The sequence below is a fragment of the Lepidochelys kempii genome, chromosome 2, assembly GCF_965140285.1.
Source record: "Lepidochelys kempii isolate rLepKem1 chromosome 2, rLepKem1.hap1, whole genome shotgun sequence".
NCBI lineage: Eukaryota > Metazoa > Chordata > Testudines > Cheloniidae > Lepidochelys > Lepidochelys kempii.
The window spans coordinates 141089675-141109870 of NC_136381.1; the positions used below are offsets into that span (position 1 = coordinate 141089675).

Here is a 20196-nt window from a genome sequence, read left to right on the forward strand (position 1 = left end):
TTGAGTAATAAGCCAAACCAAATTCAATTACTGGCCAACTTCCCTCTAAGGTGTCAAGTTTCAGAACAAAGCTCCTCATCTTCAAAGGTATATACGTTTGTCTGAATACGTATCCTAGTTACTACACAATAATTATTGTGTAATTTAATTTTTATTTGGAAAAAATGAACTTTCTGTATTATATAATGGTAAGTTTTTTTATTTTATGAATTCAAAGTATCTCATTATTTGAAGTGCTCTCACCCACTATGCAAGCGCAGTAGGAAGTAGAAAAAAGTTCTGTGTTATGTTATTATGATTTTATTTTCCCAAACATTTAAATAAAATATGTATTAAATCTAACTCTGCAGTAAGAATAATATATTGCTCAGGTCTTGTGACATAGTTCTTGCAAAGTTGATCAACAATCTTTTCAGCTTCTTGGATAATTTATTCTACTAGGTAAGCAAATAAATAAATATTGTATATAAAGTAAGCAACTATAAAAATCTTAATAAAGTCAGAGAAAAATCTAAATACACACAAACACAATAACCCCTCCACGTTTAAAATAAACAGCCCAGTAACATGGGACTAAATTCTGTCCTCAGATATGCACATGCATATCTCATTGACTTTAGTGGGAATTCTATAAGCATGAAGTTAATTTCAATTTTTAGACTGTCTAATAAGTATTGTAATTTACCCCTAGCATAACTCTACTAAAGACCGAAGATGTTTTAAAAATTGCATATACTACTCTAAAAATACTTCATCTGTCACTAAGATGCAGCAACCTCTGGGGTGAAGCATGGCACCTAAGTAGTAGAACCAAAGTAACTTTTGTTGTCATTGGTCATTGTTATGGTGTTCATACACAATTACTTATGGAATTTAAACACATATTATATGGGTAGTGATGCAACAGATGATCAGTTTGGTTTCACTCCTTACACAATCTGGCTATTTTGGTGGTATTCATATTCAGGCAAATCTTAAGTGGAATAATAATTGAGTGCCAAATACTTAAAATGGCCTCCGTCAAATGTCAGTGACTATCTGAAGGACACTTGGTATGCATCCTGCCACTCTCACCTTGTGCTGAGATCCTGCCTCATTTTATATGCAGGGCTTACATTATTCTGTGCCAATATTACGAAATATAAGGGCAGGTGACCAGACTGAATTGGATAAAATAAGAACTAGCCTCATCATTTCATCACCTTGGAAACGGAAGTGAACCATATCTGAGATTAGAGAAATGTAATCTCACTCAGATTGCTTTTGGTTCCTGGGGTTGGGGGCTAGGCAACATGAAGGAAGGATGAAACTTCCTGAATCTTCTGTCATTTCCTTCTCACTTTCAAATGCTCAGTTCTGCACTTTTTGGTTTTTTTATAAAGACTGGAGGCAAGTGTGTTTCTGTAGTCCATCATACACCACTCCATTAACCAGCCAAAGGGGGTTACTGGACAGCAATGCAGGGGAGGGGATCTTTCCCCACAGGAGTTCAGTGATCTATACAGCTAGACCCTGTTGATTGGGGAAGCTCAGGATTGAATTTAGGGACTCTTATTTTCAGTGCTAAAAGTTCATATTTTCCCAGAATAGGAGTCTAGATCTATACTAAGCATTGGGTTAGGGCTCTTCCATTTTAGAAATCAGTGTAACTGATTGCTATAACAGAACATGGCAATCTTCAGGGTTTGATTAAAAAGTGATTCTGTTTAACCAGGCTTTTAATTAGTCGGTTTATCAATTAGTTACCATTATGAAAGACAGAGAGAGGGGGACCTCTGTGTGCATAATGGTGCAGTGTTTTTATTGAGTCAGCCAGAAGGGTGGCTCAAACATGTTATTGTTTTGTTTTGTATATTAAGTGTAATGTGGTGGGATACTACAGTGGTAAATGCAGTGCAAGCGACTGAATAGTCATCACACAAACTACTTGTTGTGTGATAGTGTTGCATTTGTTTGTTTCTGCTTTTGTGTGTGTGAGTGAGAGAGAGAGACTGTGTACATGAGAACACACAGATTCACCAGTGATGTGTTGCCAGTATTTTAACAAGGGATTCCCATAACATTGTCTGCCTCAGCCTGTGTCTCTCTTCTTCCCCCACAATCCAGTGCTTTTCTGGCAACTCTGTACTCCACTGAGCCACTTGCTGGCTTTTATAATCGCCTGAACCTCGGATGATCAGTCTTAGCTGGGAAAGAGTTGATCTGTCACAGGTGAGGCTGGGCCTACCTCCCATTAAAGGGCCAGCCACCTACACTAGCTTTCTCATAACCATAATCAAGGACAAAAGGCAGCATAACTTGACAAACTTATCGTAAGTGCACTTTGCTGAAATAGTCTTTGTTCTTGAAAAATATACTGAGTACTCTACATGTTCGGACAGCCCATGGAGAACTGAAAATCTTGTAGTGGGTGTTTATTGTATACTCACCTTGTAATAAGAAAAGGAGTACTTGTGGCACCTTAGAGACTAACCAATTTATTTGAGCATAAGCTTTTGTGAGCTACAGCTCACTTCATCGGATGCATACCGTGGAAACTACAGCAGACATTATATACACACAGAGATCATGAAACAATACCTCCTCCCACCCCACTGTCTCACGAAAGCTCATGCTCAAATAAATTGGTTAGTCTCTAAGGTGCCACAAGTACTCCTTTTCTTTTTGCGAATACAGACTAACACGGCTGTTACTCTGAAATCTGTCACCTTGTAATGTGTTTTTTTTATTGGGGTGCTCTGCGGGAGCTGGATGTCTGGGGGGGGGGCTTACATTTGATGCAATCTGCTGCATTTTAAAAAAAATCAGAAATATTTTATGAACTCTATGGCTAAGTCAGTTTGGTAATATCTCTAGTTTGGTAATATCCAGAGAATCAGGGAAATTACCCCAACCCTACCATCAGTTACTGGCAGGATTTTAACAAGGGGCTGCTCTGAAATCACAAGAATTGACTTCCAACAGAACACCAAGATGCTGAAATTAAAGTATATGTGGCCAATAAAAACATACTTACATCTATCTTATAGTTTATTTTTCCAGTCTATACTACGTTATGTTGCATGATGAATATTTAGCTGAGTACAAAAGATTTCATCACCATGTATTACGCTCTACAGATCCCTTAGCTGTCTTAATAAATGTAAAAAATTGCTCCTTTTGTTTTAGCATCCTTGTGTCAGCTTAGTGAAAACCTATTACACCACCATTAAGAAAAACATATGCACTAAGGAGGGAATTTTGACATGAGTCTGTCACTTAGGCTCATTTGAAAATTTCACCCTAAATAAACTAACTCCATTTATAATGCACATGATCAGAATTATGAGTGAACCAGCAGGTGTTATCATATACATTTGGACTGTGAATGTGTTAAAAAGAGAGGGGGAAAGCTTTTCATAGAAGTGTCATAGTAACACTTATTTCAAATGCTATAATTTGACACATGCACTGAAATTCTTTCTGATTCTTGCAAAGATCATTGAGTGAATGTTTGTTTTGTTTCAGGAGCTGCAGTTTGAGAGACTGACTCGAGAACTTGAGGCTGAACGCCAGATTGTAGCCAGCCAACTGGAGAGATGTAAGCTTGGATCAGAGACTGGAAGCATGAGCAGCATTAGGTACTGTACGAATTGCTCATTTGTCTGTCATTGTAATGAACTGCTGTTGATAATAAATTGTATTGATCATCTTCTTGTGACAAATTACACACCAGGGAATGTGAGCTTTTGGTAGACAGTTGAAAATTTATATTAAGTGACCTGATTTTTTATTTTCGTCTGATATGACAAGATGATGAATCTACGGCATGGTTTGGTAGCAGAATTTTCAGCACCAAAACTATAGGGGCATTGAAATGAAGTAATTGCTATAATCAGTTGAAGTATTTTTTTTTTATTGGAAATCTGAAGAACTGGGGTGACATCTTGGCCCCATTGAAGTCAGTGACTCTTATTTTCTTCAGTAAAGCCAAGATTTTACCTTCAGACTGTAGTGACAGTGTGGCCACAGAGATGTCTACTCATGATGACTATGAAATCTATATACTTCAGACAGTGATCTTAAGGTTGAAAATTCAGCCAAGACACTTTACTCCACATGCATAAGCACACACATGTAATTACAGAAACATACATGTTTTCTGACCATCCACCCACCCCTCATTCTCCAAATTCAACAATCAATTTAAGAATATTTAACATATTATTTTAAATATAGAGAGAATTTTAGTGGACTTTACTGAAGTCACTGTTCTGTAACATCAATACTTAATTATACAAATGTCAATTTCCTTTTTTAAGGCTTTGTTTGCATGTGCTCTATTATAGCAAAGTTATTAGATACATTACATAATTTTCATCAAGAAGTTTAGTATAAGTAATTACAACCATAAATTGGCATATCAAAGTTAGGGTGTTTTGACACATATTTGATTAGGCTTGAACCTATTTTTTAAAAGAGCAATCTTAGTAGAAGAAACTTGTTTTAGGTTATTGTTGTTAAATGCCTTATCCTTCAAACCCTTTCTCATATGACTAATCCCAGTGAAATGTGTAGGATTATTTATGTTAATAAGGTTTTGTAGATTTGGGCCTCTACATGGCTGAAGGTAACAAAGGGTAGGTTCTTTCAGTTCTCTCTCTCTCTCTCTCTCTCTCTCTCTCACACACACACACACACACACACACACACACACACACACACATATACACACCTATGATGTATTAGCTTGAATCATACTGAAGAATCAAGAAGACATGATTTCTGATAGTCTGTGTTCACATACATTTCAACAGAAAACCAGTTCTACAAAGTGTGAAACATTAGTTTTGTCAAAAATTATTTTGGATCCAGATGCAGATCTACTTCACTGTCCATAAACCAAAATGATAAGGCTGATATCTGTTTAATACAGAAGACCAAGCATGACATGTCATTCTGTTTTGAATTTTGTTAGACTTTACCAAAAAAGATTCAGAAAAATCCATTACTGTATGAATAACTATTCCCCAATTCAAGTAATTCAAATTACACCTCAGTCAAGAAGATGGTTGTTTTGCAGGGAACACAGGAAGCCTCTGAAATCATTTATTAGTAAAATGCTAAAGGAGCTAAAGTCTAGCAATTCAGTTAAAATAATTAAAAAAGTCTCTCACCAACTAAGCTGAGTCAAGAAGTGAGATTGGCTTTAAACAAAGGTACACCATTCCTTATCAGTAAGTATTTTGATTTTTTTTCTAAAGGTTAAAGTGCCTTTTTTATACTCCAAAACAACTCTCCTCAAGGTTAAAGCCCAATTTTAGCCCAATAATTTCAATTATAGAAAGCCACTTTCATTCAAAATGAAATATCTGAAAAGTTTAAGTATGCTAGTGTTTGGTTTCAAGAAAACTACCTAAACTACATTGAAAGAATTACATTATTTTCTAAGTGTTCCAGACAATCACCGTATAAAAAAATGCTCTGGTTTCTATGATTGATAGAAGATGGGGGGTTTAAGTCATGCTTCTTGGGTTCTCAACAACCCCCAGATCATTTAAAGATCTCTAAAAGAGACTGTTCAATCTTTTAAGGAGTTTGGGAATGTAATTGTTGATTTGTTTTGGGAAAATGTTAATAGCTGCACCAACTCAAGAGATTTCATCTAAAATGTTTTCAACATTTGTCACTGGCCCCAGATACCTTTTACTTATCAAAATTTAGAGTTTCTGGGTTTTAGAGTATTTAAAAAAATATTTGAAATTGCATGGTCCAAAGCAGGCAGTTAATAGGTTAACATCAAATCAAGCTTTTCAGAATTAGCACATTCATATGAAATTAAACAATATTCTAGACTGTGGCATTGTATCTTTCTTGTTTTTATTTGGAGCACTTAATAAAAGTCTTTCATTTTTCTTAGTTCTAGCTTAAAAAAAATAGAAATCCTTTTTTCCAAGTCAAGTCAAACATGAAATGATGTAAGCGTGGGTGGAGTTCACACTTATTGATAATTCATCCATATTTCAGTTTGTCCTTCTAGTTTCAATAATGGTTTAAAGAGAGACATCAAAATCTGAGTAGGCAGAATTGCTACATTAGATAAAATACAGTGCAATCATACATGCCACAAAATGATAACATTATAGTATCTGGTCTATCTAGGGGTCATCATCTCTAGAATGAGGCTTACTTAAAATACTGCCTTTTAATATCTACTATTCTGCAAAGAGAGAAATGTTTTTCACATCATAATTACTCTTTCAGCATGTGATTTCAATAATTTAGTTTATGTCACCTTCTTGTTTTGTTCCTTCAAACACTAAGAGCAAATTTGTAAAGAAACAGACTGAAACTGATTCCGTTTTGTATGTAATGGTCTTCAAGACTGATGGTCGTCATTAATTCAGATATTGATAGATTTTCTCTTGAATTAGTGGTGAAGACACTACGCACAACTGAAATCCCACAAGGGTTCCTTCTCCTGTAGATTTGCTGTTAATGCAATGACTTCTACAACTATAATGATGCTCTGGGCAGTTAGCAGCTTTTCAAAACAAAGTAATGAAACTTAATTTCAAAGTGTCTCAAACCTTCAATATCCAAATCATTTGAAGTAAATTCGTGGGCGTGGTGACTAAATGATAATTCCTATAAGGAAGCTGATTGATTATAGATTTGAGTTGGGATTGGATTAATGCTTTTATAAAAGTATCTACAATTAACATTGGATAAGCTCCCATTAACAGGTACATTTTTTGGTGATACGATTTTAAACAATATCTTTAGGGCATTCAGAGTTTTGGCATTGACTGATAGGGGAAAAGGAAGGTGGTGAGGACAATTTCAAGGAGCTGACTGAAGTCCTGAGCTACATTAACTGTTTCCACTGCATGAATATTTTACATGTGGAATTGACAGGAAAGTTTCCTAGTTACAAATAATTGCATTTTCTTTTTGTTACTGTTGTGGTTAGGTTATGACAAATCTTTTTTTTAGCCCAAGAAAATGTAAAATATATGGACGCAGAATAATCCTCTGAGACTCTTGTGCATTTTTGCCTTGCTATCACCGAGCATGAAAGGAGGGCTCAGCCTCCAAGACACCAACCTTTTTTTGAATACAGACAATGTGGCAGCTTCTTCATGGGACTGAGGTTTATGCTGAGGAAAAGGGAGGGGACTGGGTGGGACAGTGGAAGGAGCAGGCAAGTCAGCGGGGGACCCGGGAAAAGGTTTGCATTACGAGTTACCCTCTCTCCAGTGCAACGAGGAATATTTGGGAAAGCTCATATAGCCCAATGTCTGTATTATGTTTTCTCCAGAGCCCTTTCCTGAGCAGCACTTTCCGCATCTGTAAATTGGGGACAGCTTCCTTTATGAAACACTCTGAGATCTGTAGGTGAAAATTGTTATAGAAGTACTGACTTTTATTATTTTATGTCACTAAAAGGAAATAGTCCTTAGCACAATATGCCTCTCTAAGAAAGCAGGAGGCCTGGCCTGGGCTGCTGGGCAACTGGGCATTTACCAGAGTCAGCCTCCTAGACATCCCAGTAAGGAGGGCCCAGACGAACCCTTTGTACTCATCAACAGAATCATCTTTGAGGGGTTCTCCTCCTAGTGAGGGAGGAGAAAGAAGCCCCTTGCACCTTCTCTGCTCAACTCTTCATAGAAGGCAGTGTAGTAACCATCCCTCTCCACCTCCACTGTTCACAGCACTTGGACCTTTTCGCTGCAAGGCCTGGTGCCTGCACTCCTCCTTTCCTGCTGTCCACAAATAAGCCTGGCACTCTAGCACTTTGTCTGACTAAAAAATAGAAATTGCTAGAGGAGGGAGAGGACAGAGCCAGGCTGTGTATGTAGCAGGTGCTACCAGGTGGAATGCAGAAGGAGCAAACACTGGGGATTGCAGGACCCACAAACACACACTCATACAGACACACACACACACCCCCATTACTAGAGTGAAGTACAAAAGGAGAATACAGAGATGAAGAGGGTAGAGGTGGGTATGAGCCCTGTTCTTGGGAAGAAACGGGAGTAAAAGGGGACCAAAGGAGATACAGAGATGGGTAGGGGATACAGAGGTAACAATGAGAGTAGGAGTGAAAGCAGAGGTTAAAAGCTTGCAAGGAAGGAGAGTGGGACACTGGAAATGGGAAGGTGTAGAATCAACACAGCTCTGAAATTCTCTCCTCCACTTCCCTGCCAAGCTTGGAATTCCCACATTGACAAAAATCTGAGAAGGGAAGGGAGATCACCCTGTACAGACAATACTGAAAAAAAGAAAACTGTAGAAACAAAACTTCAAGCTAGTAATTTTAAAAATTGCCATAAATCTGCTGTGTGGGTTAATTTCAACATCACTTTCTTTATCTGGTATGTTTTCAATTTTTTCTATAGCCAGTTGAGTTAAAGCATTTTTTTAAACCGTTGGTAAAAGTCTATATGTACCCCACTTCTCCAGCAATAATGTTCCTCATGATCAAATATTTGTGAGATAGAAAAGCAGTAGAGAACTACAGCTATTATGATATTGTGTGTTTAAGTAAACTCCCTGACATTTTTGCAATGGGGTACCATTTGTTCTACAACATTTTCAAAATGTACTTGAGGGATAAAGGTAGGATCATAGTGGAGGTAATAATGCAGTTCCCAGGTGGATGAATCATGAGGCCTCCAATGGAGCAGAATGAAATCTTGAGAAAAAGAGTGAGTGCATTGTACGCTTCTTTTTTATAGTATTTAAGGTATTCTAAATATATGAAACAGGTCTTTTTGAAACTGTCCCTTGCTTCCAAAATCATACTTAAACAAGTGTAAAAAGAGCTAAAATCCTTTTTGCTGTGGATCCTTGTCTGAAAGCCACGGTTTTGACGAAGCTGAACTCTTTTAAATGAAACAATTTAATTAACACTGAATCCTTCTAGTTAAACAGTTCATTAAAAAATCTAATTTTAATCTCCAAAGATAAAACACTCTTTATCTTTAAAGAGTATCTGGTAGAAATGAGTCAAAATCAGAAATTACAGTTTTTGCTGTTTATGTGCCTGCGACTTGAAATTTAAAGGACATTTTAAAAACTCACTTTTTAAAATTAGTTTTGTTTACAAAAAAAAAAAGGAGAAGTGAGTACATGCAGATTTCTGCAATGATGTCATCATTTTCTGAAGTCGGGTTAGTCCATTATTCAGCATATCTTTCTGATCATGAAGAAATAATCAAACTGGACTGATTGTAATCAGCATATTTTAATACTGTGAACATTTTCATTATTTTTTACACTTTGAAATAATTATCTCAAAAGATTTTAAAAGATTTTTGTTTTGTTTCTTTTTAATCTTGTCTGTTCCTTGGGGATTGAGCACCCAGCACCAAGGCATATCAGCAGCTGAGTGTATGCCTACATTTGAATTTTTATCATAGTCTTTAAAAAAGACTGGAGAAGGGCAAACTTAGTACCTTCCTTTTATTGGGGGAACATGACATTCTCATCAGCGAACTAAGGAAATGTGGTCTAGATGAAACTATGTAAAGTAGATGCAAAACTGGTGAAACCTGTACTCAGAGTAGTTATCAATATTTCACTGTCAAACTAGGAGAACATATCTAGTGGAGTCCCACAGGGGTCTGGCCTAGGTCCTGTATTATTCAATATTTTCATTAATTTCTCAGTCAGTGGAGTGTAAACTATGTTTTAAAAAATAGTGGATGATACCAAGCTAAGCGGGGTTGCTAGCACTTTGGCGGACAGGATTAGAATTCAAAACAACTTTGACAAATTGGTGAATTGGTCTGAAATCAACAAGTTGAAAATCAATAAAGATAAGTGCAAAGCACGCACTTAGAAAGGAAGAAAATCAAATGCACAACTACAAAATAGGGTATAACTGGCTAAGCAGTAATTCTGCAGAAAAGTTCTGGGAGATTATAGTAGATCACAACTTGAATATGAGTCAATAATGTGATGCAGTTGCGAAACAAGTTAATATCGTTTTAGGGTGTGTTAAAGGGAGTGTTGATGTCAGATGTGAGATAATTGTCCTGCTCTACTCGGCACTGGTGAGGCCTCAGCTAGAGTACTGTGTCTGGTTTTGGGCACCATGCTCGCAGATGGGGGAAAGTTGGAGAGTCCAGAGGAGAGCAACAATAACAAAAAATGGTTTAGAAAACATATACGAGGAAAGGCTAAAAAACCCCAAAACAGCTGGACATAAGAAGAAAAAGGAAAAGACAGAGTGAGAAGAGAAGACTGAATGGGGGGACCTGCCAACAGACTCCAAATATATTAATGTCTGTTACAAAGAGGATGATGATCAATTGTTCTCCCACTCCACTGAAAGTAGAACAAGAATTAATGAACTTAATCTGCAGCAAGGGAGATTTAGGATAGATATTAGAGAAAAAAATCTAACTATAAAGATAGTTAAACACTGGAATAGGTTTCCAAGGGAAGGATGATCTAGGTGTACTTGGTCCTGCTTCAGCACAGGAGATTGGACTAGATGAGCTCTCAAGGTCCCTTCCAGCCCTATATTGTATGATTCTATTATTAACACACATGAATGTACACTATTGTACATTCTAATATAGACACTAACACAAATATTTGCTCCAGGACATACATGTTTTTGCTAATTTTATAGAACTCTGTTGCCTGGGGTTAAACACAACCAGTGTTTGTGTCCTGTACACCCTAGAATTAATAATCAAATTAGTTAACATGTTAAAATATTACTATCAGTTGAGGTGTGGACATAGCCTATCAGAGCATACTTTTTTAGAAATAGTTGAATTATTCAATCTCTGCACAAGCTGTTGATACAGGAGTTGATATCTCTAGTGACGACTTGTTCAGTGTGTTAGCAGGACTAGCTCTGTCTGAGGTACTGACTGGGTATTTGTCACTTTTAGAGCCTGACTTGTCAGTGATCTTCCTGGCTACCTGCTCTGTGTGAGGGCTTTTGCAGCTGCTGTGTCTGTCAGTCATAACCTAAACAGGAAGCCAGTCAAAGTATGAGTTGTCTCAACAAAAATATTCTTCTTACCTTACGTGGACTATCTTCCCTTATATGACATCTTATCACAAGAGTCTGCATCTGGGATATCTGACAAACAAGATGAGAATAAACAAAAAGATTCCCCAGCCCGTGAATATAATTTTAAATTGTATTTATTGATGAGGTATGCAATTCATTTAGACCCAAATGGACATCACCCTCATAGTGATTTCATTGTTTCTTATTATAAATAATATAAGCATGTGTTCTTGAAACTGCAGATTTAGGAAACGTACAGGCTAAAGAAACATCCTTTCTATCCTCATTTTTGTATCTTGTTCTCATTTTGAGTGTAATTCACACATTTGGGCCTTGGCAGGTTGAAAGTTATGCCTACAGCTCAACTGTGAAGCACCATGTGGTTATGATTTGGATCAATACATGCATGCAAAAATCAATTACAGGCATGGGCAAGCAGCTCTCTTTATCTGTGCAAAATTCTGATCTCGTGTTCTTTGCTGAGCTTGGTTTGTTTTCTCTAGATACAGTTTTATACCCATACTATAAGTAAGCTGTTCAACTGAAAAACTAAAATGGAAATATTAAGACAACTCTTAGGACTAAACTCTGATCTTGGGTACATGTTTAGCTCCAGTTGCCTTAAATGAGAGCTGCATAGCCACCTGAGAATGCCATTTGGCTGGAAGGGCAGATGCCTTTCTCCCCAAGCTCATTGCACAAATCTTCCTAAGCAAAATATCTACTTATTTTTTCTTTTATCTTGAGTTTTCTATAGATATTTCCTGAGTATTGTAACATTATTACAAGTATTTTTTTTAAATCATTGCACAGATAAAGTAAATTTTTATTGAAAAAAATATAAAAAATGAGAAATATGTTGCTTTTTGGGGCGTAAAGAAGCCAGAAGCATTTATATTTGTACATGAATCAGGGTTTCTGCATTTCACAGTAGCATATATATCATATGATTTTAGTGGCTTCTGTGGAAATAATTTCTGTTAAGCATATACTCTAGTATATAGTATCCTGGGCTATGTCTAAATTGCATATCTGCCTCTTTTGGAGATGTATAGGTTGTGCAATTTGTTTACTGGGAAAAATGTTGATTCACTAAAGAATGTATAATTTTTGTAACCACTGAAAGATTGTTGAGATAATTGTGTAGCAAATCTAATTTTGATAGCTAAATCCTTAAGGTTCATGATTTCTAGAAAAATAATCAAGTATAGGTGCAATACATTGTAACCTATGTAGTGAAAAGTGATTTCTTGTGTGCATTGCTTACAGTTAAAAAAACCACAAAAACATAATTTGCCACTTGAGAAGGAAGCTTTCTGGACAACAAATGTGGATAACAAATCTCATTTATATCAGAATTGCACAAGCATATGCTAAAGGCTTGCTGCTGATTTTTAAACATATATTTAGGTACTAGCAATGTGCATAAATGAATTACGTATTTTAATACTGTATTTTTGTTGAAAATATAACTTTTTTTCAACCAGTATTAGCTTCTGAACATGCTAAATGGCAAGATAAAATGTCTTGAAAGATACTTTAAAATTAAACCTTGATAAGAAATGTAGACAAACCTAAAATACGATATGCTGACAGCAATCTTTGAGTCTAATATGAAAATATTAGTAGCTTCAGATAGTGTTTTTTTTTAAAGTTACAATAGGCATGGTGTACCAAGAATATGCTCTCCATTTTTTTCTCTGTGGACTTTTAATATGAGACTGTAAGAACAACAAAACCCAGAGAGAAGAATCATTAGGAATAATTTCAGGGAAAAAAAGATGGGCTGCATAAAAGACAATCTCTAAACTGTAGATGATGTATTGCTTTTAGATAGCATTGGGGAATAAAATCTAGAAACATCTATAATTTTTAGGACAATCCTTTTACAAAAGAGAAATAAAACACATACTGTCACAATAAGGTGTTCCATGTAGCTAAATCAGTTTGTGTGTAAATCTATGGCTTTACTTTTGCTTTTTATCAGATGACCTGGTTATTTTTTGTTTTGTTTTGTTTTTATTCTCAGCTTCATATGAGTTTACTTTGCCCTTAAAATTTACGCCCCCCTACCCCCCCGTTTTTGGTTTCTACATTTAAGTATCAGCCGTGTTAGTCTGTATTCGCAAAAAGAAAAGGAGTATTTTTGGCACCTTAGAGACTAACCAATTTATTTGAGCATAAGCTTTCGTGAGCTACAGCTCACTATTACCAGCAGGAGAGTGGGGTGGGGGGAGAGAAAACCTTTTGTAGTGATAAACACCCATTTTTTTCATGGTCTGTGTGTATAAAAACATCTTCTGTATTTTCCACAGTATGCATCCGATGAAGTGAGCTGTAGCTCACGAAAGCTTATGCTCCGATAAATTGGTTAGTCTCTAAGGTGCCACAAGTCCTCCTTTTCTTTTTACATTTAAGTAGTTATCCTAAAGTTCAAATAAGACAGTGTGTGCATAGGAACAAAAACAGTCAGGTTAGGGACCTAGGAACAGGCCTATCAGCTCAGACCCGTGATCCATCTAACCCAATATCTTGATTCTGACAGGGATCAGTAGTATTAGATGCTTTGGAGAAAGGTGCAAAATACACCTGCAGCTGGCACTTAGGAAGAAACTTTCCCTGGAGGCAGGTTATTCTATAACTCCATTAGAAATTGGGTCATGCCCTGAAGCATAACAGTTTATACCCTTTCTAAAATTCTTCTAAAAGTTGATCCGAATTATAGAAGTTCTTATTATTATGCTGACTGTGTAATTCTTTTTTTTTAAATCCTGTCCCGCCAAATTCTTCACCTCTGTGTTTTCTTAAGGCAATATATTCACTGCCACTGAATGTCGTGGAAGAAGTGCCATTTAAGTGTCCCCACTGCATTTGGATTGTGAAAGAAGGGAAAAAAGGGTCTTCAGTGACTGGAGTCAATGTGGGAACAGGAAGTGGCTGGATGAGGTGGAGCATTGACCCACCCTGTGCACTGGGCAGACAGGAGGTATTTATATACTGCATTCCAGAAGGAACTCTCTCTCTCTCTCTCTCTCTCTCTCTCTCTCTCATCCACCCTGGATCAGCCCCGGGCAGTCAAGCTAGTTGCTGGTGCCTCCTTGTGGCAGGTGTGCAGGTACTTGTTACAGAAAGAATAGGTTTCTCTAATAAACATGAGTTGGAAGTGGATTTAGGGGAAGGTATCTCCTGAGAAAGCTGGGAAAAGCAGGGGTTGGGGCTCCTGAAGTCTGGTACAGAGGGGAGACAACCCCCACACCTCTGTTTTTGTTAAGTGAATAAAGTTGCAGCTTAATGAAACCCTGCCCATTGTATCCTGTCTTTCTTCTTATATAGCTGGGACATACATTCCACAGGCTAAATGTGTGCTTTGTGGGAAAAAAAAAATTCTGTTATCACTTTAAATTTACTCCCTGTCCGTTAAACCACCTGTTGAATGGTCTGTTTTTGTGGTCAACTGTGCATGCAAATGCATACAAATGTGGGAATCAATAGGAGCTGTAGATTCTAGGGCAGAATTTGACCCAAAGTGGGTAGGACATATTTTTAATGACATTATATTGCAAGTCATTATGGTCACATGATACAATCATTTGTGTTTTAAGATTTTGATCAAGACCCTCACATTTAGAAAACAATAAAACTTTCAAGTGAAATTTTTATGCAGAGAAACAAAAAAATTAGTTCTTGGATTACTCTACATTTAAATTGCATTTGGTTCTTATCAAGCAGACACATTCAATTCTGCTTATTACAGACATTTCTTTACATTGGTGACTACTTCCTATTGCCCAAGGTAGTGCAGCATATAACTAAATTCTCTTGTACTTAGAATGTTGCCAACTTGAATGTCAACACTGCACCATTAGTTTGTATAACTAATATAATTTCTTCACTGAACAAGGGTCTCTTGTTCATCTCAGCATGAACTGATATACAATGTTGAAACTTCTTTCATACAGGAGATGGTAGAGTTTAAAAAGCTTGTAGACTGGTGTTTCAGCAGCAGACACAGGAGGTTTTGGCTAATTTGTTGACAGTAATGCTGCAGTGCACAAGCCCACAGGCTAGCCCTTGCTGAAATGTCTGTTTACTCAGTAGTTCAAGAGCTGAATAAGCTAAAAGTATGTTGCACATTATTGCTGAAGATTTTCTTCTTTCTTGAGTGTTTGTAGCTCAGAAAGAGATGATTGAAGGAATCTGTTCACTGAATTCATTGACAAGTTTATTTAAAATAAAACCATTAAGGACATATTTCCTTTTTAAAGAGACGAATAAAATTACACACCTAAAGCAGTTCTCACATGAGATATTCCTCACCTTTGCTAAGTAGTTTACTCTGTTGTGGAGAGAAGTTATTATGCACCCTGTTTCATAAATGCTTAACAAATGTGTGAGATAAGGTGGGTGAGTTAATATCTTTTATTGGAACAACTTCTGTTGGTGGAAGGGACAAGTTTCAAGCCACACACAGCTCTTCTGAAGCTCAAAAGTTTCTCTCTTTCATCAACAGAAATTGATCCAGTAAAATATATTACCTCACCCCCCTTGTCTCTCTAATATTCTGGGCCCAACATGACTACCACAACACTGCAAATAACAAATGAGGCACAAAGAAAAGGAGTACTTGTAGCACCTTAGAGACTAACAAATTTATTTGAGCATAAGCTTTCATGAGCTACAGCTCACTTCATCGGAAGTGAGCTGTAGCTCACGAAAGTTTATACTCAAATAAAGTGCCACAAGTACTCCTATTCTTTTTGCGGATACAGACTAACACGGCTGAGAGTGTGAGAGTTGCTGGCAAATGCAGGAATCCTTGACTTTCCTTTTCAGGGCAAGTTTCTTCCTGCTTTTTTTCTGTGCTAAGCAGGAAGTCAGGGCAAAGAATCTGACCAAAATATTTTCTGCCTTATACTCAAATCATACCAGCCACAGGTCCGATGAATTTAAATTCAGTACATGACACAGACTCATGCTCAGCCTTCCAGCATTCTAGGGAAAAATGTTTTTGAAAACATTTTGAGGGGCCAGAAGGAAATTTCACACTCTACTCCTGTTTATGTTCATCCATGTTGCTCAGTCTCTACTCTAGCTCTGAAAATGTTGTAGTTAGAACACTGTTGAAACGGTTTTTCTTTCTAGCAGCATGCCAATTTAGTTTTCCTGGTCAATATGTTATACTAAAAGCCGAGGATGGGCCATGTAAGACATCAGTTTATAAAGAAGTTCACCTCCGTAGACTAACCAGGGAACATTTGTTATCAGTATCTAAGTGTAGTTCTGTGTAACACAGGTCCAGATCTTGTACAGGCCAAGGTCATGCATTACTTGAGTTTTGATGAAGTACAGGATCCTGTTAAAACATACTTTTGGAGCCAGGTTAAAATGCAGAGCAAGTAAGATAAGCTTTGCCAAAGGGCCTACTCTATTGCTGTATAAGCATGCAATTTTTCAACAATTCAGAGGGCATGATCTTATCAGATTGGTGCAGGCCAGCACTGGAAAGAAAGTGTGCTAGAAGAAAACATTAGAACTGGTCAAAAATGGGGAAAATATACATGAAAAAGTTGTCCTTTTTCACTGATTTTTTTAAAATTTAAGGATCTCTAGAAAATATGCCACAATCAAAACATAAAGTACAGTGTTGTGATTTTTTTAAAAAGAAGAGACTATAGTGGGAAGGCTTTGATGGTCCACTCTGCAAAATCTCAGAATAGTTCACTCTGAGTAATCTTGGGGGAGAAAATGGTCAATGGTGTCAGTTTTTGTCCACTTCAGTGGAACAGAATTTTACAGCCGCCTTGCATCAGAATATCCCCTGGTTTAATTAAATAATTATAATGAATTTGGTCAGATACAGCTACTAAGTTAGTTCTAAGTTTACAGGATCTACTTAGGAAAAATATTTGGGATTTATTGTTTATCGGTATAACTATATTCTACGCTTGGCTTTTCCTGGCATAGGTAGGTCTGTATAAAAAAAAAATCACAGCCTAACTGACATAGCTGTTCTGGCACCCCTTTTAAGTATGGATGAGGCTTTAGAAAACTGAGGATATATTTCAGAATTAGGGAGAGACTGGTTTTATGGGTAAATTATTGGGGGGAAGGCGTATTGTGAGATTTCACTGTATTCTCCAAAAAAGACAATTGTTTGATGGTTCTCATGAATATTTTTGGCTAAATCCTTCACTTATTCCCCATAAAACTCTGTTGACTTCAATGGCTTGGACAAAGTTTAAATCAGTGCATTTTACATACATGCTTGTATTTTGAAGTAGGTCAGTTTCATTCTGTCAAATTGTGAAATGGGGAAATTGAGACTCGAGCCCTGCCCACACTGGAGTTTTTGCACTGATGCAGTCACACCAGTCGAATCTTTAGTGTAGACATGCTACAATGCTGTAAAACTTAGCTCACCTCTGATTCCAACTGGGGTAGAATTCACTGGGAAAAGCTGTTTGTAAATTGGTGTCACTATATTGGTGCAAAAATCCCCAATGTAGATGAGAGATGGTGATTTAACAATGTCTAAACCACACATTATTCTCCTCTTCCGCTCCCAGTCTGCTTCCCTCTTTACCCAAAAAATGACTTAATCTTTCCAAATACGTAAACTGGAGATAATACCTATTAATCAAGCTACTTCTAGATGCAGGGATCTTAAACCCTCTACTTTTAGATTATCCTTTGGTCAGTTTCATTGTCTCCGTTTGACAGCTCGGATAACTCAGATAAAGAGAACAGGGGATTTGCCTGGGGGACACAAGAGTCTACTACATCAGTTCTCAGCCTTTTTTGATCTGTGACACAAAACCTGGTTCAAGAATTATCTCGCAATCACCCACGTCCCACAGCTGCATGCAGCTGAGGTGAGAAACTATTGGATGCTTTATGGGTATTGGGCTTATGGGTGATGGTGGATCCCGGATTGTGGTGTTAATGAGGTAGCATGACTGCTGGCTGAAGGGCTGATTTTGGAGTGTGGGGCCAGGATGTCTCCTGGTACTAAAGAAGTGTCTTCATTCTCCATTCTTCCCCACCCACTCACAGAGCATGCTGCTCTGGGGCAATGCCACTTCAAGAGGGTATGGAGCTTTAACTTTTGCTTGAGTGCTCAGCGCTTTTGAAAATCAGGCCTTTTATTTACATGCCCCTAACGGTGAAGGGAGAGTTTTGGACTCTGTTCTGAACTTTTTGTATCCTTGCATGTTTGCCCTAATATTTGCTGGACTTTTCAGCTAAGATAAAGTGGAGTATTGGGCTAGTATTGCAGGGCAGGGCAGTCAATGTCCTAATAAGTCTTTTCCATCTCAGTGTTGCTATAAATGGACTCATGAGAAAAATCAATCAGCATGGGATTCAATGCCAGCTGCTTTTTGAGCGTCAATACAAAGTAGTAAGAAAGCTATTATGGAGCTTCAGACCTCAACAGACTGCTTTAAAATTATTTAAAGCTAGATTTAAGGGGATTTCCAAGAAAAAGGGAGGTTTGGGGAAAATGTGAAGTTAATAGATGATTATCTAGCAAAAGTGAAGGATTTAACAAGAGAGTAGATGCAATTCAGGTTAATACAGCCATTTCTTGAGAAAACATATTATTATAGAGAAGGCTCAGGTTTAACACAAACCAGTAGAGTTAATTTCTGAAGCTATACAGTTTTAGAAAAAAAGATTTCTTTTTCTGCAGGTTGAAAAGACCTTTTGGATTTGTATGCCAATGTGGAAGTAGATAAAGGGAATTTGGATGCAGACCTCTGAAATGAGCAGGAATCAGGCTAACTCTAGCTTTAATAATGCGAGATTTGTAGAAGCGGGGATAGTGCGAAGCGAGTGGAAAACAACTGTGAAAGACGCTGTTGTGACCTTGTATTAGGTAAGACTAGAATGCAGACTATAAGAGAAATGGTATGAAAAATAAGAGATCATAAAGGAGTATGTATAAACAATATGCAGTTGTTGCTTATTATTGTCTGTAGTAAAGGTATAAATACTTGTTCTAATTGTTTATCTGAGAGAGACCTGCCTCGGTGGGGGAAACCCTGTGTCCTAGTGCACTCTCTCCCTCAAGTATTTGATATACTTTTAAAAGATAGAAAAGCCTCAGAAAGCTGAGTGAGCATAACACCTTGCTATGAGAGGCACAAAGATACATTTAGGTTGGTTTTTATATTATTGGAAAAACAAGAAAGAAAAGGTTATACCTGTGATAAAGAAAAATAACAAAGTAAATAACTCTAAGATTTATATTTGTCGGACCCAGTGTATGTTTTGACATTTTCCTTATGTACAGATTATATTGAGATGAAACAACAGTTATACCAAATATCAAGGTTTTAATTGACTCCCACTTTTTTCTAATATAATCAACTGATGGTAAAGAGAAGGGGATGGACATGCACTTCTTAAAGGGTAACAAACACGCTTTATCTTTTCTTTTTCTACAGAGTGGATCGGCTTTTTTTTTTTTTTAATTTTGGCATTGCATTCCATCAGTGAATTAACCTATAAAACCTCAATTAAATTTTCTTAATGAAATAAACATACATTTTAGAATCTCTATAGAATTTATCAAGAAAGTAAAAATGAAAATCTGTGCATCCACTCAGAATCCATTTTGATTAAATCTTTGTTATATATATTTATTTTGGCAAATATTTTAATAAGATTAAAGATATGGTTTTTTGAAACCCTGCTGAAAGATAATTATTACGATGTCAGGTCTACATTACTAATGTTGTAATTATGGGTCTGTCTGTGCTTGTCTCTTAAAGCCTTAGTACTTAAGGAATTGGCAAAAAATCACTCTGGGCTGAATATTGGTGTGCAAACATGAAAATGAATTAATATATTTTAATGATTATTTCATAAATTTTAAATTTCCTCTTTTTTTTTTTACTTTTTTCCACTCATATCACTCCAAACTAAGATTATTTTTATCTTCTTTGTGTGGGCACTTTCTGACACTTCAGTGAGGGAACAAGTTACATATTGTTGCGCTTTGGCCGGGGGTGGCCAGTTTCCATGGCCTTTCAGCAGGTTGATTTCTGTTGTTGGAGGGAAATTGATGTCACAGAACCAGGTCTGGTCTGATGTGGGTTTTTTTGCAACATGTACAAGTTTTTATATACACTTTGTACATGGGTCTTGTTATTCTGACACCAAGATACACCCTGTCA

At 36.9% G+C, this 20196-nt stretch overlaps 1 protein-coding gene across 4 annotated transcripts in view; it reads left to right on the forward strand.

Moving 5' to 3' along the window:
* CTNND2 (catenin delta 2) overlaps positions 1–20196 on the forward strand; it is a 1186471-nt gene that overhangs the window by 427886 nt on the left and 738389 nt on the right. For all 4 annotated transcript variants that reach the window (XM_073332332.2, XM_073332334.2, XM_073332335.2 and 1 more), the window contains one exon: positions 3508–3620. In XM_073332332.2, coding sequence (XP_073188433.2) covers positions 3508–3620 — 113 coding nt within the window. The remainder of the gene's footprint in view (positions 1–3507; positions 3621–20196) is intronic.